The 26,546-nt window shown below is 37.8% G+C and overlaps 1 protein-coding gene across 1 annotated transcript; it reads right to left on the reverse strand.

Annotated features, from left to right (window-relative positions):
* Positions 1-203: 203 nt before the first annotated feature.
* Positions 204-21,561, reverse strand: LOC140244686 (PPP2R1A-PPP2R2A-interacting phosphatase regulator 1-like). Its single transcript, XM_072324302.1, is given in 8 exon segments — positions 204-384; positions 4,215-4,287; positions 5,323-5,467; positions 6,228-6,353; positions 7,084-7,135; positions 17,411-17,502; positions 19,293-19,377; positions 21,008-21,561. Coding segments are annotated over 8 exon segments (1,110 nt in total). The 5' UTR covers positions 21,364-21,561.
* Positions 21,562-26,546: the final 4,985 nt, after the last annotated feature.

The raw sequence follows: 26,546 nt of genomic DNA on the forward strand, positions 1-26,546 counted from the left end.
AATTTTGCGACGCGGTGAGGAAAGCCGAGATGACTCCACAGACGTCTTGGTATGAATTCCTTGGATGGCTGGATGAACGGATGGATGACCATCATCTGTCCATATGCCTCATCACGCATAGATGACCATCCATCCATCCATCCTCCCCCTGGTGGGCGTGTGCCGTAACCGTGGCAACCCTGTCTCCCCCGGGACGAGGGGCATCACGCGTGCGAGTTGGTGGAGAAGCTGAAGCAGGCAGAGGAATTCAGCCCGGAGGTGTCAAAGGTCGTCGTGGGGGAGAAGGAGGACGCGGCGGCGGCGGCGGCGGCGGCAAACGAGGAAGGCTGGGTAGCAACGATGCGCTGGGGTGGGCTTGTTTCATCCGAACTCATACTCGACATGCTGAATAGAGAGAAGAAGAAAAGAAGACAAGATGCAATGGTTACAACACCATTATAAAGCTCACAAAATGTCACATTTGACAGGTAAATACTGTCTGATTTGCCATATACTCAACAAATCTAATTTTCGCAAATCAGGACTTCTCAGCAATTTTGCGAGTCGTCGAATTCGCAATCGTGGAGTACAGTATAAAGGGAGAAGTGTACATGTGCATGTCACATTCATGTCAAAGTCAGAGCTAATAATTTCGCGTGTGGTTTAATTCCCGAATAGTAACGGACTCGCAAAATTTGTGTGAACAAAAACCTCACAAAATATACGGCAAATACAGTAGTTTCTTTTTATTCAATCTTTGTTTAAACAGTTTATATATTAAAGAGAATGCTTGAAACATTCTCAACAAAATCAGTGGACGATCACATCAAAATAGATCTGATTAGGTAATACTTGAGGAATCTAACGAATCAAAATCGTCCAGATTGAAAGGCTCTCTAGAATGCACATGTCAGTAATCACAAGGTTGTTGCAGAGCAACATTTGTTTCTGACAACCAGATTGCACTGCCCCCCCAAGGAAAAACGCAGTATCTAACATTTTTGGCGATTTTCACTTTTTTGCATAAATATAGTCAGTGGGCAATCCTTCTTCATATGACATATTCAGATTTTTGAAAAAATGTTTAGAAAGCCACTTTTCCGTAACTGCCAAACGCAGTATCTACACTCAACTTGCACTTTCCCCAAGGAAAAACGCAGTATCTACATGTTGAATATTTCCCCAAGGAAAAACGCAGTATCTACAAAGCTAGTCTTAATTACCAGACACTGTTATTTATATATGTGAATACTTTGCCGGTTGTTCTGTAATTTGAACGTAAATTACTTTCTTTAGATATACTTGCTAAATAATAAGACATAATGTTCAAAATATCTAACCGAAACAATACTGATTAGTAAATATTTTGATGAGATCGTGATCCTAATATAAAACACAGTGTGTGATTAAGACTAACCGAGTGCACATTAAACAATACAACACAACACTGACAGCTTGCAGCTATCTACTGCACTGATGCTGTGCATCAGTCAGCACAGGGCTGGGCCCGGCTAGTCAGCATACAGTGGGAGTGTGTACTTGGAATAAAACAAAATGTTGTCGTGGGGAAAATTACTCGTGAGCCTAGCCCTCAAGAAAAATTTATCTGCAGATAAGGAGTAAGTTATTCAAAACTATTTCAATATTGAAAGAATAAAGCTGATTGTTTCTCACACGAAGCGAAGTAAACACAATGCATGTTTGTCACACAAAGCGAGGTAAACACAAATGCATACATTTGTGTTTACTTCGCTTCGTGTGATAAACGATCAGCTTTATTCTTTCATATTCTACCTCAATGATGAACATTATCCGTACTATAACTTGTTGTGAAGTAACTTTGTTAGGCCTAGACCGTTGTCAAAATTCCTCAGGCTCCAAATCCGAAAGTTTCTTCGAAAGGCAATAGATCTATTTGTGTTGTATCGGATAAACGTCAGGTTATGTAACATGTTACACCCTCCCTTAGATCTAAGTCTAAGTCTTTTAGTTTTAGACTTGTCTAGACAGTACGCTATGCCTAACGTTTGAGTCTTGCGTCTCTTTTCTAATGTTAGACTTAACGTTAATCAGAACTTTCAGGGTCCGTATTCCGAAAGTCTAAAGAAAGATCTAACAAGTGTAGGACTTGAATAGGCCTACTCTAGGGCAGGCCTGTAGTAAGAAGTCTAAAACTTAACCACTTTTTAGAATCCTAAGTCTAGTGAAGTGTCAATGTTCAATTATCTACTCCATACCATACTTATGTCTTAAAATTACAGAGTTGACAATACTATAGATTAGGGTCCATGGGAAAAATAGGTACCCACGGTAAATAGACAAAATAGAGAAAGTTAAGAATAAGTTGTATTTTAATTCTTATCGGATCTAGACAGTGTCTAGACCCTAACCGGTTAGTGAGACTGGGTTGCGTAAAATGCATGCATGATCCCATGCTGCATACATAACTTACAAGTAAAAAAAGTTACATTACAAATTTACATGACGTTAAACTTAGGTTCAATCTAGAAGGAATAGGCCTAGAGAGCGGATGTCACTTCATTCTAGACCGGTTCTAGATGTATTTTTTTTTTCTAATCAAAGAGTCCTGGCTCGTGTAGGGCGTAAACCTTCTGCAGTTCTATTAACGTTAGGCTATTTTTTTTTTCTGTGAGCATCGTGCATGTATAGCCTGAGGCGGTAGACTCGTGTAGCCTGCTACATAGCCAGCCTAGAATAAACGATATAAAAACTAGACCTAGTCTAGATCGATCTAGGTCCAGACATCCGATTTAGATTTATTTTGGTCTAGACAGACTGTAACCTAGACTGTACAGATCTAGATCTAGTATTCTAGATGCTAGTTAGCGGCTAGGCCATGTAGCATCACATTACCGCCCTGGCAAGCTTCATATTAAACACGTATCGACGTAACGTTAGGCCTACAGCAAGATCGGTCTGGGATACACTTTTAAGCAAAACGTTCCAAGAACGATCTGTTATTTAATAATCTTATGAAGCCTACAGGGCATAAGGGGGGGGGGGGGGGGGGGAGGGGGGATGGAGGATGCATCCCCCAGGGCCAGAGAATACTTGAACAATGATGTATACATGCATACATAATTATGGCAGAAGATTAATCCTAGTCATTCCGCTGTAGATACTGCGTTTTTCCTTGGGGAAATTCGTTCCATTGTAGATACTGCGTTTTTCCTTGGGGAAATCAGTCAATTGCGTGGGGTTTCCCCAAAGTATCTACATTTTCATCAATAACTGAAAAACAAAACAAAAACACAAAATGATATCTTCCAGGAAAATTGGTAGCTAGATAGACTAAAGTTCCACAATGAAGGAATTTTTCAAAACAGTATATTTTCCAGGGGCTTTGGCAAAAAGATAAAATGGTGAATATCTCGGTTGTTTAGAAATGGAGCTGGATGTAGATACTGCGTTTTTCCTTGGGGGGGGCAGTGCAGTCCTGTCTGATGGTGCATCAACCACTGCATGTACACCAAATCCAAAGTATCAAAAGCAGCGAGAATATAACAGGTAGATGAAACAGCTTATCACTAGGTCCAAGAATACTACATTTAAATTCACACACACACACACACACACACACACACACACACACACACACACACACAAACAAAAACAAAAAATTGGAAAACCTTCCCAACATTCAGCAACAGCTGGTAAACAAAAGACACACGGTGCTAGCTACTCCCAAACTCCTACTTCCATATCACTGACACTTTTTTAGTGGCAGGGTTTAGGTGCAAGAAAAAGTAAAACTTCCTGTTAATTGTTGTTGTGAATTTGTTTGTTTGATTGTTGTTGCTTTTTTTAGAGAGAGAGAAGCCATCCAAATTATATTTTCTGAAGTACTGTTACAAAATTAATTGTAGGGAATGCGCTAAGTGTGAAGCCATCCAAATTCCATTTTCTGTAGTATTGATATAAAATCTAATCATAAGAATTGCAGCAAGTGTGGCAGCAATGAATTTTTGTTGGGGTGGAGGAGGCAACTGTTGCTTATTTTCACTGAAAGCAGCATGATACTCATTTGAACACACACAATCTTAAAATTTTGTATCAGAGATTTCTGCACGAACATCATATTCTGCTAGTCTGCTTTACCCTGGGAAAATCAAATTTTAAAGGAGGCGTGAGCTCTGAAAAGCTGACACGTCAAGATATGTGAAGACAAAGCGGTAACTTTGAGGTGAACTGCTGAAAAGACTTGTGTTTGATACCTGAGCGATGTGGGATGAAGTGGTGAGCTCAGTAGTTGCCGCTTCGAGGGTGTGTACTCCCCATCGCTGTCATCTGCAGGGGGAAAAAAAACCCCAAAACATCGTGCAAATATACGCTGCTGATGCGCAACAGGATATCTATGACAAAATGCTCCTTACGCTGCTCCCTCGTACATAAAACGTAATTCCTACAAATGAAGGGAGATTCCATTTCTCATGAGCATTCAGTAGTACATGACAAACTGTAATACATGTATGCTTAATGATTTGATCTAATTTCTCACAAGCATCAACAGCACAATTTCACTGCAAAGTTTCTATTCTTTAATCTATTGTCATTTTACATTATTTAGAATTGTTTCATTAGCTGACATTAAATTCAGAGAGTAAAGACCTCTCAAGGAGAACTATGGACATCTCCAATTTCAGAGAGTATCAGGCCCCCATTTCATTCAAAAATGTTAGGATAGCAACTCTTGCTGGAATGGCAACTTCCCATAGCAACAGCCAATCAGGAAGCTGGATTCTTGTCCTTACCATGACAATTGTCATTACAGCAAGACTTACTATCATATCAATTCTTTATGACATTGGGGCCCAGGAGAGTTTAGAAGCAATTCATCAGCATTCAATTTTATCTTCAGACCAGTATCCAATTTCATCTTCAGTAAAACATTCTATCTATATATTCTGTATCTCTGTCTATGGTGGTACAGATAGATTTATGTCCATATATATCAGATATGGTCCACACACTGGTACAAATTGTGGTAATAGGGCATTTTCTATCATTGCTTTATTTCTTTGGAACAAACTGCCCTTTTACACTCAAAATGCTAAAGACATAAAAAAGTTTAAATAAATGCTTGAAACTTTGCTTGAAAATTTGTCTCTTCTTTGCTACATACCGGTATAACACAGTGTTTGCAAACTATATTCTGTATCTAGATTCAACTTATCTATTCTGGACTAATGACTAATAAAAATGACTGTATTAAGCACTACACAAAAGTTATTTATTATCATTATTATCTTCATTATCTGAGCCAGGGCAAGCTACAGAACACAGATTTGTAGACGGCCCATAGAGATGCCGCCGCAAACTCACATTTACGCTTGAGAGAGGAGGTGAGTGAGCTGGGCCGCAAGACGGGACTCATACTGCGCCTGGTGAAGTTGGAGCGGGTGGGGCTGGGGTTCGGGCTGGGCGACATGCACGGACTCCTCATCGAGATCTGGGGTGAGAAACATTGCTGGTAGGAAAAGACAATAAAATAAATGGGTAAATACAGCGAACACAAGAAATTATGAACAGACAGTATTGTGGACAGAAATACAAACTGCAGATCACACTGTATGTACAGATAGTTGACAGATAGTAACAAATAATGACAGATAAAGATAGAGAGAAAAAAAGTGAGAAGAATATCAAAAGAATGAGAGTGTGTTGCATAAAATATGTTAAATCTTATAATTTTCTGAACTTGGCAGTAAAACATTCAGGGTAGGAAAAACTGGGGCAAAAAGATACAGTAAAAATACAACATAAGAGAAGACAGTAAGATAAACAGCAGATAGAAAAAGAAGGACGGATAGATGGATTGATAGATAGATAGAACATATGGATAGAAATGGGGAGAAAAACAAATAAAAAGTGAGCAGAAGAAAGACAGAAAGTGTTTGCGTTGCAGAAAACAATATGAAAAATCCCACAATTTTCTGAACATCTATTTTATATCATTTGTTCATTCATACAAATATCATACATTCATTTATTTATTCATTCATTCATTTGCTCATTCACTCATTCATTCATTCTTGATCTTTTCCTTTCTGGACATTGCTACATGTAATACCATCAGTACTCACAAACAACTCACTGATGCATGTTCATTCAGATCATTAAAGCAAACAAAAGGAGATACCAACACTTGACATGCTGACTAACAAAGTGCTCCTGTACCACCCAGACATATGCAATGAGATATAATAACATGTATGTTCATCACTTACCTTCCCAGCTCTTGTCGGTGACGGAGATGATGCTGCAAAGGGGAGGCTGGGTACCGGGGTGATGATACTCAGCGGCTCCGTCAGGGAGGATCTGGTGTCCGACCTCAAGGCCTTGATACTTTCGTCCTGGAAAGAGTGGGCAGTGAGGGAGAAGTAGTTATAGTTACTTCCGTCAAGGAGGTTAATGTTTTTTGCCAGCACTGATTTATTTGTCTGTTTGTCTGTCTGTTTCCAAAATAACTCAGCAAGTTGTGAATAGATTTCATGTGAAATTTACAGGAGAAATTGGTAATGACACAAAGAACAAATGGATGAATTTTGGTCGTGATCAGGACTGGTACCGTATGAATCCAGGAAGACTTCTTGAATGATTCTTATCACTGGCAAATAGGGCCAACAAGCAAGGGAATTAAAGCTGCACGAATTTGAGGTGTGCATACAGCCATACACGCAAGTGTGCTCTCAGCTGGAAGCCAAGGCACTATATCAAAAGGATTCTATATTGTTGGGAAATATATGTAAGATAGGACCATGCTGCTTGGTGGAGGTCTGCACTCTCCAAATGCTTTTCTCGTTTGAAGATGTTAACGATGGACAACAGAGGTGTTTCAGTCAAATTACATCCCAGTAAAGTGGTTTGTGGCTCCTAAGAATACATAAATGCAAAAAGTATGTTTCATTTTAACAATTTTGTTGCTCTTTAGCAACATTCACACTAAAGTCATTCCTGATTATCATGTGAGCACTGTGCTATATTTGAAAGACTCTTCTCTTTTTCTGGTAATAGGTATGTGCCCAAGTACCAGTATTCATGTGTGAGTTAGAGATCCATACATGTGGATGTTGTGAAACTCACCAAATGCAGTTCGTCACATGACTGGCTCATCCGAAATGCCGATCTCACTTCCCTGCACGGAAAAAAATAAAAATAAAAACACAAACAATCAATCATTGCTATTCAAAATGAATCAAAGAATTATCCTGGTAGATTTCACTTGTTCTCGAAACATGGAATATAGTCTTTCACGTCATTTTAATTATGAGTACTTTTGGGGAAACTTTTACGGCTTTATCACAGGGAGCGTCTGCTCGAAAGTGCTGGTTGCTATAAATGAGCTCACTTAAAGGACAAGTCCACCTTCATATATACACATACATGTGGATTGAGTGAATGCAATAATATCAGTGGAACACATCAGTGAAAGTTTGGGGAAAATCGGACAATCCGTTCAAAAGTTATAAATTCTTAAAGTATCTGCGCAGTCACTGCTGGATGAGAAGACTACTACAGTGTATGATGTCATATGCGTACAACGATATAAAGAAAATTAAATGAGAATTTCACAAAACTTCACTTTTTGAATGAAGTGCACATTTGTTCGACTTGTTACTGACGTATGTTAAGGGTAATATAATTCCCCCTGCCTTCTGAAAGAGAGAAGTCAAGTGGTCTTTTGCTATGCGAGAAAAATGAAAATATGTTGAATTTTCTTTATTTTTTCTTTATATCGTTGTACACATGTGACATCACAAGCTATAGTAGTCTTCTCATCCAGCCTTAAGTGAGCAGAAACTTAAAAAATTAATAACTTTCGAATGGATTTTCTGATTTTCCTTAAACCCTTACTGACTTGCTCTACTAATATCGTTTTTGTATTTCCTAAAACTGTTAGATTATTATTACCATATTAGATTAACAATTGGTAAACTATTGTATGATTTATTTTTTCATTTAATGTTTCAGACTATATTTTTACATTTATTTTGTCTAATCTATTTTTTAATTTCTTTGTTCCCATTTGACCACTGTGCAAAATCTTATACATCTTGTTTTTTCCCAGTTTGCTGTTATAGAGTTATCATACGTTTGTATTTGTTCACTGTTTTATATACGTTGTATTTTTACATGTATGTGGACCCCTTTGGAAATCAGTCTTGAGCTGAAAGGGCTATCCACCCTATGAATGGAAATGAATAAATAAATGAAAAAAAAAAAATATTGCTGCTTTCACTCAACCCTCATGTCTATGAAGGTGAACTTGTCTGTTTAAGAGAACTCCATACCATGCCTGGGCTTACTCTGCTACATGACATGAAATTAAAACAAATAAAACACATAAAGTTTCAACAAAAAAAATACAAACAAAACAAAAGTCAAAGAATCTTAAGGCTTCTTATTTCTCCATGACACAGCAATAACACTGGTCATAGTCACATTAGCAGAATAGGTGAAGTGACATTGTCATCCCCTCGCAAGTGTAACCATGAGAATTCAGTAAAAATCATGTTTTATCAACAATCATGCCATTACAACTTCCAGGTCAAATTATTAGTGCTAGATATCATTATATCTCTACTATAACAAAGATTCTAAGAGCATGAGTTTTTAATTCATTTCATGTATGAAAATGTGACAAGGAAAAGATAATGAAATAGATTTATATGTGATGATTTCAAACTCTTTGGTCTTATGTCTTAAATGAAAAATCACATACTTGACAATTAGTTTTAATTATAATGTATTCATTGAAGTCAACTTGCACATACAATAGGGGTGAAATTCCCTTTTAGCAGTCTTACAAGACAAATGTTTGTTTTCACTGTGACATTGTTTTCTAATGAATTTTCTAACATGCTATATTCTTCAGCGATTGTCAAATTGTCAAACAAAATTAAGCACAACAGTTCAATGAAGTCTTTGATAATATGGGGGGGGGGGGGTTGTGGGGGTGAGGGGGGGGGTAGTCTTCAAAGTTCATTTACATGTGACCTTGCATCACACAACTGACCAAAATGTCAAGAGATTCAATCTTCTTGTTAGCTCAAGAATGGAAAGAAAGATTAAGATCAACAATATTTATATTCTTTACTGTAGATAGTTTCTGATGAAGTAAAATCCTTGTTTATATGTCATTATGTAAATTTGAAATTTGGAAGTATGAGGTTCAGTGAAAGTAGTTTTTCTTTTTTCTTTGCAGCTTTTGGAGACCTACAATCTCTCTCTCTCCCTGACAATGTATTCTTCATTTCTAATCATGAGGGAGGAAAATGTGAATGCAAATTCAAGAAGAGCTTTCAAAAAAACAGCCAGTAACAGCACTGATCATATGAGATAAACCATGCACTGAATGTACTTAAATGAGTGTGCCGAGTTTCGAGATAATCTGATCCGATCTGATGGTTGCCATGACAATCTAAATCTCTTTCTTGAGCATCATGCACAACAGAGAGTGAGTCAGGCATTACTTGAAAGACTGTGAACTCTAAAGCCCCCTCTCTCCATAAAAAGTTAAATTTTCCACACTTTGGAGGGTCATTTAGTTGAGATCATCAAGAGTTCATGAGCTGTACATCAAATTACTGCTGCAAGGCATGGATCGCTCTTTTCTTGCTGTTGTTTATAACTATGACCTAACCTAAAAGGAATCTTTAGTATCTGGTGACTGTTTGTGGGTTTCATGATGTGAGGTCACAGTTAGTCATGAGTGTGCCTAGTGGCACCGCTTGGCATTATCAATGTGACTACACATCAGAAACCGATCCAGCAATCTTGAAAATATGTGTTTGGGGGCCAACAAGTTCCAGTTTCATTATCACTATCATTATTTTTTCTTTGATATAATGTGCAAGAGCAACCGCTTCTTGAATAGCTATGTCTGAGGCTTCGACTAAAAAAGCAGAGGGTGCGTGTTTTTGTTTTTGTTTTATTATTTGTCTTTCGTTTTGTTTTTGGGGGGTTTTGTGTTGTTGTTTTTTTTTTTTACATTTGTGTAATATCCAGTACTTTGCCTTTGGATTTCCTTCCCATGTGGAGCATGAAAACATGCACAGAAACCAGCTACAAAATCTCAGCAAAAGAGTCTGCAGTTGGATGCATAATCGGAAATGATTGTGAGCGGCACTGTTGTACCTAATACAATGACAGTATGCCAGGTTTCAGGATAATCTGATAATCCCTCCATTGCTGTTACTATGGCATTTTAAATCCCTTTGATAGTGCAAGCATAATAGAGAGTTACAATTGTACATGTAGTCAGTTTTCTTCCAGCTGACCCTGAACTTCAGAGCCCCTTCCTCTCAAAGCAACATTCCACCTGTTTGGAGTGTCTGTCACTCTTTGTTTGTTTGTTTGTTTGTTTCTTTTACTTGGTTGAAAACATCAAAGTTAAGACATCACTGTGCAAGCATAATAGAGAGTTAGTCAGTTTTCTTCCAGCTGACCCTGAACTTCAGAGCCCCTTCCTCTAAAAACATTCCTACTGTTTGGATTGTCTGTCACTCTTTGTTTGTTTGTTTGTTTGTTTGTTTGTTTGTTTCTTCTACTTGGTTGAAAACATCAAAGTTTGGTGAGTTGAAGACATCATTGTAAAGCTGAGAATCCCTTTTTCCCCAAATCTAACTTAATTTTTTTTTCTTTATATATGTGGTGATCTTGCAAAATCACAATCAATAAAAACTTATATAAACTCATAAATCTGAAAGGGATTCCTACCTTATATCATATTTTATGTGTTTTTGCATAAAACATCACAATTTCCATGTCCAATAATTATAACAGCTTTCAGCATATTGTACTCGTATTACGAAAAGTTCAAGTCGAATGAAGTAGAATGATGAGCAAAATTAACAAAGGTCAAGGACACAGAGTGGGGACAGTTTTGTTAGCAGTAAACAAACAAGAAGAAACTTAAATGAAATTTTTGAGTTTTACCATGGACCTCTACTAATTAGTCGGGAGTAATAATTACTTCAAATGTAAATTTGAAGAGGTAAAAATACTGTAGTGTACTAATCCTCAAATGTCTCTGCCTGGTTGTAAATGCTTATGAAGATAATTTTGAACTTGAATGTGAAGTTAATCTATCAAACAATAATAAAAACAAATGTTAATGGTCATGAACATACACATCAGTACAGACAAAAAGAACCAGAATGTATCATAACTGCTAATAAATTGCATCAAACACCTTTATCAATCTACTGCTACATTCAGTTTGATCACAACATAATTACAGTAAAGTACAACATGTACTCTAATTACACCTGTACCTCAAAAAAAAAAAAGTAGTTTTCCGCAGGAAAACTGCATTGAGAGTGAAGATTACAATTTACAGTATCTTAGGTAATACAATCAGGGTGGTCTAAGAGGTGTTTGAGCAAATTTGTGCGAAAAACATAAGATAGTGGATGTATACAGCACAACAAGAAATAAGTCGCAAAATATTGCGCGCTACGCGCTTGTGATAATTTCCGCAATATTTTCACATTCAGAGTTTGCAACATGCTCAAGTTTTAAGCTGTGGACCACCCCGTACAAAGAACAAAGAACAAGGAGACTGTATCTAGACAATATGTGACCCGCGACAACGGTTTCAGGCAAAAGTCGCAAGAGCAAATTCCCTCCTAGGCGGGGTACAAAGATTTTGACCATTATTTTTGTCGATTTAGGTTTTTTGCAGAAATCGAATCTTTGATATGTTTTCTACATCTACACTAAATTTCATAGCATAAGACTAAGTTTTTCCCATCGAAAATGGAATTTTAAGCAACCTATGTTGGATCGCACTCGTCAGTTTCGAGCTTCTTTCGAACGCCGCGCCAATATCCCCAGTGTTGCTACGGCGCAGGGTCTCGCATGCGATTGGCTGGTGCGTCGCATACATTTACATAATTCGGCTTTCGGAGACACCAGTTGCAGCGTTTGGGGAATGCTTTGTCCATGCGTGCACGATTACATGCTCCATTGTTCTTGCTGTAGTGGTTTATATACGCTCACTCTGTAGTGCGTGCTCTTCGTTTGGCTTTCCATCCAAACTATTCTACCGCAATGTTTGACAACGGAAGTGAAAAAAAAATATCATGTAGCATGACATAATCGTGTGAAAAGAGAACTAAATATTCTCAAATTTGTCTACTTGTAGATGTAGTAAAAATTATGACAGCAGACTGACTCAGTGGAAGGTAGATGACAGAAAAGGAGCGGTCACATGTGACCAATTATATTCAAATACTACACGTCAAGATTGCATCAAACTGACGAGTCGTGTTTGTTTGTTTGTTTGAATTTACAGCACCACCGAACAAAGCAACATTATGCATGTCTTGTAAAAGCAAAACAAACAGGAAGCGTGACCCTTGCCAGCACTAGCAATTTTCTGCCTTCAAAAGGGTCGCCAATGATAAAGACAAATCATTTGTCAAATCAATTTGTAAATGTGTGGATTCGCCACCGCTACTGTTACATGCACACGGTCATGGCGTGTGGATGCCATTGCGTAATGCGTGCACCATACACAGCATGTACATGCACACCATACGTGCAATGATCGTATTCGCCATCTTGAAAGACGTACTGTAAACAAACCCGAGCGAAACGCATTGTTTTTCGGTTCCATACGCTGAGCTGCGAGGAAGGTGCCCGGGAAATTTGACTCTCTCAGTGAGCCAATCAGAAGGCGATTTGGTTGCTAGAGGCGGAGCTTAACATCGATTGGCACCATCATACGAATGGGTGATTCTCCCCTCGCATCGCCGCTCGGACATTGTCTTTGAGAAAGAGGTGAATCTTCAAAGCCTGTTTTCTCGCAATTTTGTCAGGCTAACAACTTAAAAAGTGCATTTTATTTCTCTTTCTATGCCCACTTATGGTTCCGAAGAATACAAGTATTTTATATCAATGCAAAGCTTAGGAAATGGGCAATGTGATTCAGTGAAAAAATGAATTTTCAAAATTCCCGACTTTTGCCTGAAACCGTTGTCGCCGGTCACATATGATTGACTACCTAAATCAAATGCTACTATACCCTGTATCACTGAATCCTTATACAAAGTAGATGTACGCTCTAGCTTCTACAAGCTCAAGAGAAGGATGCACAATATGGTTTCTTTCTTATAATGATAAACTGTTTAGATGACAGCTGCATTTGCAATGGGAAAAAAGATCTCTTAAAAGATCCTCACTTTTGGCAATATAAAAATCTTCACCCTCCCACTTACAAGTGGTGAACTAGTTTCATATCTGCTTTGAATACAAAAAGACTTTTGTCTAACAGGTTGAGGTAGATATAGTCTGTCATTTCTAATTCGGTGGAAAGTACACAGTTGGAGCTTATAAGTGATGAACATCGAGAATTTTCGGCAGCTGAAAAAAATGCCATAAATCTGTCATAACTGAAGAAAATGTGATACCATGCATTGCATTGGCTTCAATAATATTAGACACTTCAGATTATTAGTCTCATCATGGCTACCCCATCCGTCAATTCTAAATGAGTGCCTTAATCAATGTCGCATGTATATGTTGAAGTCAAAACACTTTTCAGTCAAAAAAAAAAAGGAGAAAAAGAAATGGCCTCAGTCTATAGAATACACTGTACCCAACCTTTTCACAAGAATATTCACTGCCCTTATAAGATGTTATACTTCCAAGCTAAATATTTTTTGTCCTTCACTTAGTTAAATCATCAAAATTTCAAAATCTAGTTTAAGTATCCATTCCTCAGGACTTGAAAGTCATTTCGTAGAGGACTCTACAATATGCTGCAAAGATGCAGTTCTCTTCCTCATATATCTTCTTCCTTACGGGTGAATTTAGTGAACATTTATGGTCAAGTCAACTGGTCATTTGTGAAGGCATGATATCACCAACTCATTTACATCTCATTTATAAAAGGTAACCTCCATCATCATAATTTTAAGGAAATACAACATATGAAACTCTCGAATTCCCTGATTGTTCTACATCTCATTTTTATGGTTACCACCAATATCATAAATTCATGAAATCATACAACACATCTAAACTGTAGAATTTCATGTCTACCGGTATTTCTATTCAAAATCAAATTTCGATAGAACTTTTACAAATCTCGTTCTTTTTTTTTCTCTGAAGTGGGGCAGAGCACATTTGCACTTTGAATTCTATGTCTTCAGATGTTGGAAACGGATCAACTTTTCCATACATGTCCATGCAGGGTTTGAGTATTTAAGAATACACGCCTCAGTTCGGTGTGAAAGCATGAAAAAAGAAGATTAAAAAGACCAGCATGACCTTTGACCCAGATTTTTGTTGTTGTTGCTTTCAATCTCTTTTATCATTTATGCAGACACAAGTGCATTCATTCTACACTTCCTTAGAGTCAAGTGGACTAGAAAGTTAAACATTTGATTGTAAATGTTGTGCTGTAAAATAGCACGAAAGACCGTGACACTATTGAAATTAGATGAATAAGAAACTTGAAAATGGGGGAAATAGAGTCCCCTCCCCCACCTCCAAGTTAAATGTACAAACACAATATGTTCAAGGTAACTTTATTATGTAGAGTAAATTACATGACAAAATTTTAGAAGTTTGATCAATATAAGACATACATAAATTAAGAAAGCCACTGAATTAATCATTTTCACATGTTTCTTTTACTAATCAGTGATATTGGACACAACCACTCATGAACATTTCTAGAAGCAATGCTGCCATCTCTTCCAACTCTGCTATTGATTTGTAGTATTGTATGCACAATATAACTGGAATCACATTCTTTTTAAATGTCTTAAAATTGTTCTTGGCAGAAGATTCAAGGGCAGAGCTAGTTTAAAAGATATAAATAATCAATAATAATCATTGATTCTTCTTTCATGTTATAAGAATGCTCTCGGTAAACGACTCAAGGACACAGCTTGTTCACAAAATATAATTAAAGGAAACCCACTGAAAAGACAAAAATGCCTAGGATGGAATATCTATGAATAATAAAAGCAGCAAACCATTATGAAAGCAATCAGACAAATAATAAAATTTCAAGCTATTTATGAAGGCATCTGCTTCCTCTGATCTTGGAAAATTATTTTGGAAAAACAAAATGTCCTTGATGTGTCAAGAAGCGAGTCATGGCAGAAATATCAATCTTACAAAGAAATGAAATTAGAGACATTTTCTGTGTATGTGTGTGTCTGCATCTAAATGATGAATGGGGATTTAAACTGTAAGCCTGTCTTTAATCATGGCAGCTACTCTGGGCTGCATAGTCAACATCGCGATATGTGATCTGACGACATTCAAATGGTCAAAATATTTTCCATTCTTGCCTTCTGCAGATATAGCTTATGGTTGAGCTGCTGTTTTTGTTTAACTGATTTCCGGGAGAGTAATTCTCTCTTTGGGGCATACTAAATCGGGAACATTTATAAACAAGCGTTCAATTTCGTAAGCAAGAACGTCCAAAAGCATGGTATGGGCATTAAATCTCTGAACAAACACAAGGACAGCAAGATATAAAGCAGCTACATAGCAGGAAGTCCTTTTTCCCCTACTATCCATAAGCAACCTTGTTTGCCTTGTTCAAACAGAGACAATGAAGTTGTATAGGCACTAATATGATACTGTAAAAGTGGATATTTTTGCGCGAGTATTTTTCGCGCTCGGCCGGGCAAGATGGATTTCTCACGTTTTTGATTCCACGGAATTAGGACAATAACTACTAGAACATATAGCATCGCAAAAATATTTGCATGCTTTTATTTTCGTGCTGGCGTCTGGTTGCGCAAAATGTGCGAAAATTTCCACACCGCGAAAAGGTCTACACAGTATTAGGTGAATTTTAGGCCTTACCATAGTTTCTCTTTCTGAAGTACATTTGTGACCATGCATCACAAAACAAACAAAAAGTCGTACTCACTGATTTTGTGTGAGGACTGAAAATAGGTGGAATGGGTCAACCAAGCCAATCTTGAGTTTTTCATATTTTCTTAAAGAGCAAATCTTCTTCTACCTTTTACCACAGCTTGTGATCATGAAACAAACAGGAAGTTGGGGTTTTTTTTACAATTTTTCTTGAACACTTTTTGGTAGAATAGTGTGATAAGGTGTGTCTTATACAGTCTCTTTTTCATTTCTTAAAAACCCTATCCACACTCTTCACTTTAAACTCTAATAACTTTAAAAAGGATTATGCTACTGCTTTGAACATTGGCACTAATCATCCACAGAATGTGATAATAACGCACCCTCAATTTTAGCTTGATCTGATAATCTCTTCATTGTTGTTGCTCCAGTGGTTTACATCGTCTCTTTTGTCACATTCATCACACAGCTAGCACGGCTTGGTGGAGATTAAGCACTTGAATATAGAACCTGTACTTCAGAGCCTCTTTTCTCAGGTCACACTTTCCAGGGTTTGTGCTTTCTTTCCAATATTTCGATAGGTTAGAAGAGTCCATTTGAATTGAGTCATACATCATTTTAAAGCTTAGAGTCTGCTCTTCTACAATCTGCCCTTAACTGAAAATCCATGTCTGTCAACTCTTTGTTGGTTTTGTGATGCAGGGTCACATTTAACCCATTGAGGATAGGCGGATTTTGCTACAACACGCATTTCCCATAGACACCTGCACGAGTATACTCGGAATTCGTCGTCAACGGGTTAATTTGCCACACCAGTCTCACTATATCCCTCTGAATTGTTTGCAAAGAAGACTTGCACTGTAAATGCAAAATGCTTTGCAGAATTGAAACATTTGTTAAAAGGAAGAAGACAAGCACTGGAAACGTGAAATACATACATACATGTGTGTGAAATGCTTTGCACAGTTGAAATTTTTGTAAATATTGAACTCTACTGACCCAACACGAAAGTGATGACAAGCTATTTTTTATGGGAGATACATGTATCAAATAGGCAATTTCAGTCACTGAAATTGGTTCTGCCAGAACAATAATTCACACGAGTTTCCACTTTTAAGGTATGTGTTATGTATAATGTTTGTTTGTATGTACATGTACATGCTTGTATATCATGTGTGCGTGTGCACACCTTGTACAGGCAACTCCCGTTAACAAAGTCCAGGGAACTGGCAGTTTTATAATATATTGAAATTCATATTGAAATTTCATTGTAGCCAAACAATAAGGTACATAAAGATATACCGGTAATAATCTTGGGACCCAAATAACTACTTTAGTATAGCAAGATTTTTGTTATGATGACCTACTTTGGTGTAGCAAGATTTTCGATACGACCTACTTTAGTGTAGCAAGATTTTCATTGTGACCATGTTCATTATAACAGGAGTGCAGTGTATAGTACATTTTGTGTACGTTTGTATGCATAATGTGTCAGTGTATGTACTGTAATTATGTGTGTCTTTGTTTGTATCTGTCTGTATATCTGTATGTCTGTCTGTCTCACCTCTCATGTTCTGCCTCTTTGCTCATGATGTCGAGCGTCTCTTCCTGTTTGATCTGACTCACTCTGGACGGGATTCTGACCGGCATTGAAACCTGAAAGGACAAAAATACCAAGAAGTCCCCACTTCAATCACAACGGTCTCATGGTCGAAACAACTCACTCATCATTACAAAGTGGATTCGGCCGTCACTCTACCACAACTATTGAGGTACCTCAAAAATTCTGTCCATAGCTCCTTTCATATCTCTTTTGCAGCAGACTATGCCACTGTGCATGTCACTAGCCCAGGAAAGGAAACAATATTTTGCATAAATTTGATTACATCATCATTTTAAAGGGATAGTATAGTATTGGTTGAGAAGGGGATTCAGATTGTAACTTATTGTGAGATAATTAGAAACCACAGACTGTATGAAAAATTAAAGAGCACACAATTCTAAGAGGAAGTCAAAGTTTATTTGATGAAAATTGGTTTTGAAATGGCTGATATATCCAGAAACAAAGTAAACAACGTGGTCCTAATACCATATTATTTTACCTAGAGGTCCCACCTTTTATTAGGACCTCACTTAAACCTAAAGCCCCATCTCTACCAAACTATACCATCCCATTAACAATTGAATGTACCCATAACCTAGCCAACATTCACTGAGCAAACCATTAAAGCAGGTATGGTCATACAAGGCCTCAATGCAGATTGCCAGCAACTCGCATTGCTCATTTGACAAGTCATATACAGTGTAAGTCTCAGCGTCATTACAGTAGGTATCACTGGAAAATGAGACACTATTTTGTCTGAATTCAATGTACGCTTCCCTTCTTTATCTTTTTTTATGTAATTTGCAGAGCATGGCAGTGCCTTGGTTTAAGGCTGTATGTACAGTAAAACATTGTCATCTGCAAAAATGTCACGGAAACAAAGAACCAAAGGCTACAACTTCTACAGTAAAACTTTGAAGTATATAGTGCAAAATCATTGCTTGTATCTCAAAATCAAATTGTACAATATTTTTAACCCTAATTAGGCCGGGCTATTTAGGTACAGATGATAGAGCCGGCGTTCTCCCACGCCCCCCCCCCCTCCAGATTTCGGCCGTCGACCGCGTGATCAAGACAAAAATTGGCACACACATTGCCTATGACGTAATCTAAAGTACCATGAAGTTAATTTTTTTTTAAATTATCATTTATGCTAAATTATGCTAATTTATGCATAATGATACATGAAATAACACAATTTGGTATAAATCACTAAATAAAGGTCATAACAGGCACATTCTTTTGCGTAAATATTCTTTTTAGTGTCCTTAGCAAATGTACGAGAAAGAAATTGTGCAATCCGAAAAAATTTCTTAAGTATTTTATTGTTTTTTGAATTTCTTATGTATTTCCTTTTTTTACTTTATGTTTTTCATTATTTTTTCGATGAAATTTGTCTGCGACGTTGTTCCGAACAAGAAAATATGTTATTAATTAATTCTAATCAATAAAACCCCAATGTTCTTATGAAATTTGCCTGTAAACATAGTTTGCATTGAAATTGTACACAAATTCATGTTTTTGAGCAATTTTTGGTCTGACATGCACGTACATATTTATGCACAACTTCGGAACCGCGTGCCCAGGCATCGCAAATTTGGTGTCAAAAGATGCGGGAGACTTGAAAGAAAAAAGTCATGAAACGTCGTAGCAATAGCTTTTCGCGATAGCGATACATCACGCGAAACATCGAGGGGGAGCCTCGGAGGCCCCCCTCCCGGCCAAGTAAATATTGTAAAATGTAATGCATCATGTAGAATCTGGTTATTCTAGCTCTCTTTGATTGGAAGAGCAGACAAGAATGTTCAGAGTAAATCATAAATGCACAAATGGGATAACTTACTGGTTTGTTCCCATCACTGGTTTGGGCACTCATCCGCCGAACACGAGGCTTTTCTCTAATGGGCTGGAACACAGGGGAGTCATCGCTGTATCAAAACAATTTCAAAGAGAGTAACGTGTTTACCATGGGATTGACTTACTGACACATTTCAAGATTTTGCATTAGAATAAGATCAGAATGTGCTGATCAGCAGAAAACAAAAAAGCATAGCAGAAGACAATACTGGCTGACAAACACAGCAGGGCAAGTGTTAAGGTAGTTTGTTTTCCACTTATCACATCATTCTGGGCTTATCAGTTGTATCTCTCTTATAAAACAATTTTCTGTCTCGACAGGATAATCAATAAAAAAAACAAAAAAACAGAAGAAAGCCAGTGGTGATGTCAACTTTTAGCCGACTTTCTAAATGCATTATTTTTTTCATGCAGCATCATTCTAGTTCAAGAGACGACCTTTCATCCACACTGTGAAAATACAATAAAACTAGAAATGTCGCTAGGCGACTGGTATGCCTCCGCCAATATGCATGGTTCTCCTAATACATTGTAGGTCTATAGAATGTCTAGACAATGTGTGATGACTGTTTCACATAACTGGCAAAATATTAAAATGACAGGTTTGTTACAAATGTGCTGAATGTTCGCTTTCCTTGAACTAGGTTTAATTGGATGAACGGCTATATTGTCAGGGTACAGGTATTGGAGGATTTGAGGATTTTTACTTGACTTTTGACCCTTTCATAAGTTCATGCATCAAGTAATTTTGAAGGTATGGAGAAAAAGTGTAATTTCAGTTTTAAATGGTAAAATATTAGCATTTAAATTTTAGCCTTTGACCCTTGACCCTTGACCTCAAAATTCCAAAGAGAATCACTGTTAGGTAGAACATGCATAAATATGTAATAAGCTTCATGATGATACCTTGACTTACTTTCGAGATATGGAGGAAGAAGCCAAATTAAGCACTTTCACTTGACCTTTGACCTTTTGGCAAGAAACTTCCCACAGAATATCTATTGGGTAATACATGCATTATATCTATATCAAGTTTCAAGAAAAATCCTGCAGAAATTGCATAAATATGAGGGAAGTAGTGACATTTTGAGGAGTTGACCTTGACCTTTGACCCCCTGACCTTTGACCCATGACCCCCAACTTCCCTCGATAGTCACTGCCCATCAGTACATGCATATATACTAAGTTCCATGAAGATACCTTGAACCATTTGCGAGATATGGAGAAAAATGTGAAAACAGTTAAACATTTTGACTTGACCCGTGACCCTTGACCTTTGACCTCATGACCCAAAACTCTCTCTGGAAAATCTTTATTTGGTAGGTCATATATACACTAAGTTTCCACAAAATACCTTCAGGCATTGCATGGATATGGGGGAAATACTGCAATTTTGAGCATTTGACCTTGACCTTTTGACCTTTGACCTTGAGCATGTGCACCTAAAAGTTGATAGGCACAACTTCGCCCACTCATACATATACATGCCCAGTTTCATTAAGATGCCTCAAATGGTTTTTAGTTACGCTGTCCACAAAATTGATTATATACAGACGAAAGGACGGACGGAAGGACGGACAGACGGACAACCCGAAAACATAATGCCTCCGGCACCACTTCGTGGTGGAGGCATGAAAAGGTCTGTATTGGCAAAATCTGTTCTGATCAAAAGCAACGGGGAAGACTACAAAAGTTACTCACGTCATGTTGGGGCCATTGAACATGGGGGCGCTGTTGGACCGGCGCAAGGTGCCCTCCTCGCGGGTACTGATGGGACCGGGGGTCGCCGGGCGACTGATGTCCATACGGTTCTCGTCGGGAGAGTCCGAGCCACTGTTCACTGCACTGTGCGCGGCCATCTCCTCGTCAGGCCATTCAGGGTTGAGGTCAAAACCAACTCCCGCTGACCACTCCAGTTCAAAAGATGACCGGTTGAGCTCCACGCCGTACGTAAAAAAAAAAAAAAAAAAAGAGTCCTCCCTTTCGTACAATGTCGTTCCCTTCTTTATCACGGATTAAGTCGGATATTGCAGCACATTATGATTCTTATAAATCATAAAAGGGAATGCACCAAGTATCCCATCGATATTTTTTTCTTCTCAATCTTCCGTTTCCGCCAATTCCTGGTATAACCTCAAAATGTGAGTTCCATTGCACTGGTAGACGCTGAATGATGCCTAGGTAACCACCCCTCAGTTGAGGAGTCCTGATTGAGACTCATCTTTCACTGCCTCCATTGGATCATACAGCATTTGAGGTGGGCTTCTCTGATGTGCGAGTCACAAGCAAGACGATCTAATCATAGAATCACTGGGCCATACCATGGGTCCTGGTCATCATTGCTGCATGAAAGGAGAGAGCAAAATCTCACATTCACAGAAAATCAATTCTCACAAAGTTTCATAACAGCTTAGTCTTTGTTTGCCACTGTAGTGACTACAAGAGGAGCAAGCAGAGGGTTATTACGCGAGACTAGTCAGGCTACTAGTGAGAGTCGAGACCCAGCAAAGAGGGTCAGTGCAAGTCTGTCAAAAGTTTTTAACTTACATATTGAATTTCTTAATTTTGGCACCAGCTTTTGCTACCAAATATTGCAACCTATCAGCTTGTCCAAAGAAGCTGAATGCATACTCAGTTTGCACATACAGCTGTTGGGCAAATTGAGCAATTCAAATGGTCAAAGTGACAGCATTAATTATTCAGTAAGAGTTAGGCTTTCTCCAGGTCATAAATAATAATCATTTAATCACAGATCTCAGAAGGGCCTTGTGCTGATGTCCTCGTAGTCAACTCTTTAGCACCTTGCTCACAATGTCACTGCTACCAACAGTGTGAGTGCCTTCGAAAGAGGCTAACAATTGAAACTACAACATTCACAAATATGATCACATTGATCAAACATTACACAGAATTTTCAGCTGGCAATCATTTTTCCCCTGCAATATGGCTTCCGTAAGAACATGTCATGTGAACAACAATTACTTGGTTTCACAAGCGATTTACATAGGAACTTGGATGCAGGGCGTCAAACGGATGTTATAGTCATGGATTTTTCAAAAGCTTTTGACAAGGTTGGACATGAGCGGCTTTTACGTAAACTGGACTACTACGGTATCAGGGGGAAAAATCTAAAATGGATTCAAAGTTTTCTCAACGGAAGAAGTCAGAGGGTTGTTTTGGATGGTATTAAATCTTCTTCAGTAGCGGTAGGATCTGGAGTGCCTCAGGGGTCGGTTCTTGGGCCTTGCCTCTTTCTACTTTACATCCAATGACTTGCCTGATGGTCTCGCGTCAAAGGTTCGCCTTTTTGCCGATGATGCAATTTCTTACATGACCATCGACAATCAACATCATACGCAAAATCTTCAAGAGGACCTAAACAAAATTGGTGCCTGGGCGAAAAAATGGATGATGGATTTGAACACAGATAAGTGTAAGGTTTTGACAATATCCAGCAAAAGAAGTAGGGTGCAACACGTGTATCATCTAAATAACGCCCCTCTTGAATCTGTTGAATCCGTGAAGTACTTGGGTGTAACCATCACTTCTGATTTGAAGTGGACCCAACACATCAACAATACTGTCAATAAAGCCAATAACGTGCTTGCATTTCTAAAACGCAATCTTTGCATAAAATCTTCTGATGTTAAAGCAACAGCTTACAAAACGTTGGTTCGACCAATTGTTGAGTATGCTTCCACAGTTTGGGACCCATCTACCAAGAACCTAACCCACCAAGTGGAAATGGTCCAGAGAAGAGCTGCGCGATTCACTTCAAATCGCTACCATAACACCTCGAGTGTCACCAAAATGCTACAAGAACTTAATTGGACCACTCTGGAACAGCGCAGAGAAAATGACAGGCTAATTATGATGTACAAAATACACAATAATCTCACTCCTCTTTCAGCACAGGACTATATTATCAAACAGGCTACTCAGTTAACGAGAGCCTCGCAACCACACTCCTATCAGGTACCATATTCGAGAACTGAATCGCATCGCCATTCGTTCTTCCCAAGAACTGTAAGGAACTTGAATTCCCTGTTGTCAGAAATTGTTTCAGCGCCATCTGTGGGATCATTTCGAAACCGTCTAACGGTTGATCACAGTGGCTAGTTTGTTTGTGTTTTTTTTTCGTCAAATTTTCTATGTGCTTGTAAATATCTGTAAATTGTATTATAATGTAAATAGCACCAGTCTGCAAGAATCTTCAGTCTATTGAAGGAGGCAGACTTAATCAGAAGAAGAAGAAGAAGAAGACATCCTATGTATTTCATCAAAGCCAACTCTATTTTGATAAGATATTTCAAAGAAAGCTAGGAAAAATATGAATACTCAATTGTCTAGACACAACTACAATTTATACATCATTAGACAAACATAAAAAAAAAGTTTATTATGTAATTTAAGTTGACTAAATATCTAACATCTTTTTGGCATAGCCATCTTGATAAATGTGACTGTGACATCATAAATAAGATAAACCCTCACTTGTATTATACAATGAATATCAGTGATTTCATAACCTTCTTTTCACTAGATAATCTAAGGAGACCTCCGGCTCCTGATGATTTTCAGACTTTTACATAAGTGAACAACTATAAAATAGGTAAATAATGAGTGCGGAGTTTAAGAATTCATAGTGATTAGGATGAGGAATAAGAATATTTTCAAATTGCAATGAACAAGGATGATGACATGGCAGCCTCACCATCATAAGAATGCATGAGTTGGGGCTCATGAAAGCAGAGCAAAAGAAGAAGGCATGCAAAGCATGCAAGTTGAAAGTTGCTCTACCAGGGCTGATCAACGTATACCATCAAGATCATATATTCTAAATAGGTGAACTTGCAAGCAAGCGGTATTATCATTGAATTACACTGCTACATTTCTGAAATATCAGAGGCTCTATGTCATCACATTGTTAAATCTCTCCCAGCTATAATGCAATCGAAAACATAATTTCCTACAAACATGATCAAAGGTAATACTGTAATGTAAACATGCAGTGCAGGCCTTGCGTGGTGTACAAGCCTGTGAGAAAGGGGGCTCCCCAATTGTGAGAATATGCTAATTTAATCGCGGCATTTTCCAGGGCTTGAATTTCATTTGACCATTGAAACTAAGAATGTACACTCCTTATTTATGAGGACAATACTTGTTGTTTTATTGAAAAGCTGCCTGTCATTGGCAAAATGACAAACACTGCACTCCAGCCGCTTCTCTCACAGACAGTGAAGCACTGTTTCTTGACTGTGGTACGTAGTTTTTACTTCTCTGTTCTTATAAATAAATTTATCTAAAATCTAAACAGCTGAACAGTTGAACAGATTCTGGAACCTACCAAACACTATGAAAAAGACACCATTACCTTGTGAAATTCAGGCTTAAACGTGAGCTGAAGGGAAAAACATGTCATTTATAGAGCAAAGTGTTCTCTTATTGGATCATAATGCAAGCATATACAGTGCCATGTTTAACAGACCGGTCTATCGTCAGTATCGAATATCTATTCACAGATTCCAAAAGATACACTAACACCAATGCTAGTATATGGGACCGGCTCAATAAACCAACAATCGGTGAAAATAAAAATCAAGCCATATACACTAAAAATATGCTGAAAAATACGTATAAATGGCAATAATCATAAGATTTTGATACAAATTCTCACATTAGAGGGACGAAAGAGAATCCATATTCTCCGTCTGCGTCTTAATCCCGTGCAGACACAGCGAGTAAGATCCCTTCCCAGTCCAGTCACTGGCAGGTTTGTTACTACACATTAACCATACTACACACACACTGCACTACACTGCACTACATACAGACGTTATAAACTACGTAAGACCAGACAGTCAATTACGTCTAGAGAAATTGATATCGATACAACATGCGGATGTATGGGTTGAGAACCGACTTATGTTTCAATGAAATGTCATTATTTAATCTACCATAAATACGAGCTCTTCGTCCTCTTCCTCTTCATCTTCTATTTCCATCCTTCATCTTCTTCTTCCGTTTTCTACTTCCTCCTCCTCCTCCCCTCTTCTTGTTCTTCTGATCTTCTTCTTATCATAATAATAATAATCATCATCATCATCATCATCATCATCATCATCATCATCACCTATTTCTTCATCTTCTTATTTTTCTTACTGTTCTTCTGTTCGTTTTTCTTTTCTTTCTTCTCTAGACTAATATTTCTTCGTCTCCTCGTTTTTCCTTTCTTTCTTTCTTTCCCCCTTTCCTGGCTCCGCCTGCAAGTTGCGATCCTCCTTCTTATAAGCAGTGGTCTTCTTTTTCTTTTTCTTTTTTTTTTCTTCGTCAGCGTCTCAATTCTTTTTCTTCTTTAAGTGGCGGATCCAAGAATTTGAAGGGGAAGGGGTAGCAAAGCGATCGAGGGAGGGGATCCCGGAGGGTGTGGGAGGGGATGCTCGACCCTCCCACGGTAAGGACTTTTTGAATAAAAAAAAGTGTTCAAAAACTCCCATTTTGAGAGTACTTTTAGAGGAAAAACACTAACTTAATTATACATGCATAATGCATTGTATTATTCAATTAATAAAAGATCGGATTAGTTGTTTAAAAAAAAGACAAAGGGAAATGAAATACCTCTTACTTTTGAGTGACAAAAATGCAACAAGACAACCTGCATTTTTGAATGATGCGGTTCATCAGTTTTAGGCGCATTCATTAGGACCTAAGGAAAATAATGATATACCTGAGACAGCTGCACACAACACTCAAGGATGACCTTACAATTAAAACAAATATAAAGATTTATGGTACAATGTAGTTGTCTTAGCTGAAATTATAATTACCAGACAAAATGCAACTTTTTGAGACCTTGTATTCAGTTAAATGTAATCATACAAATGTAGAATAAGCAACAACATAGTGTAGGCTTAATAGTCCTTATCTTAACAGAACTGCATCAACTCGTAAGTAAACACCAACCCAAAAGGGGGACAAATGCAGGTTGTCTTGTTGCATTTTTGTTTTGCTGTTATTGTCTTGTTGTTTGTTTGCTTGTTTGTTTGTTTGTTTGTTTGTTTGTTTTGCATTTCGTCTTAAACATGTAATATGTAGCCTACATACACAGTCCGTTACTCTTTAAAGGCAGATCATCTCTGCATGCCTAAAATTTTATAGTCTAAATTTGCGCGTTATATACCATGATTAACTGAAAGACAGTAAAGAAAAGGGGCGCACGAAGTCTTACGATAAAATGTGG

This window comes from Diadema setosum, chromosome 21 (genome assembly GCF_964275005.1).
Source record: "Diadema setosum chromosome 21, eeDiaSeto1, whole genome shotgun sequence".
Lineage (NCBI taxonomy): Eukaryota > Metazoa > Echinodermata > Echinoidea > Diadematoida > Diadematidae > Diadema > Diadema setosum.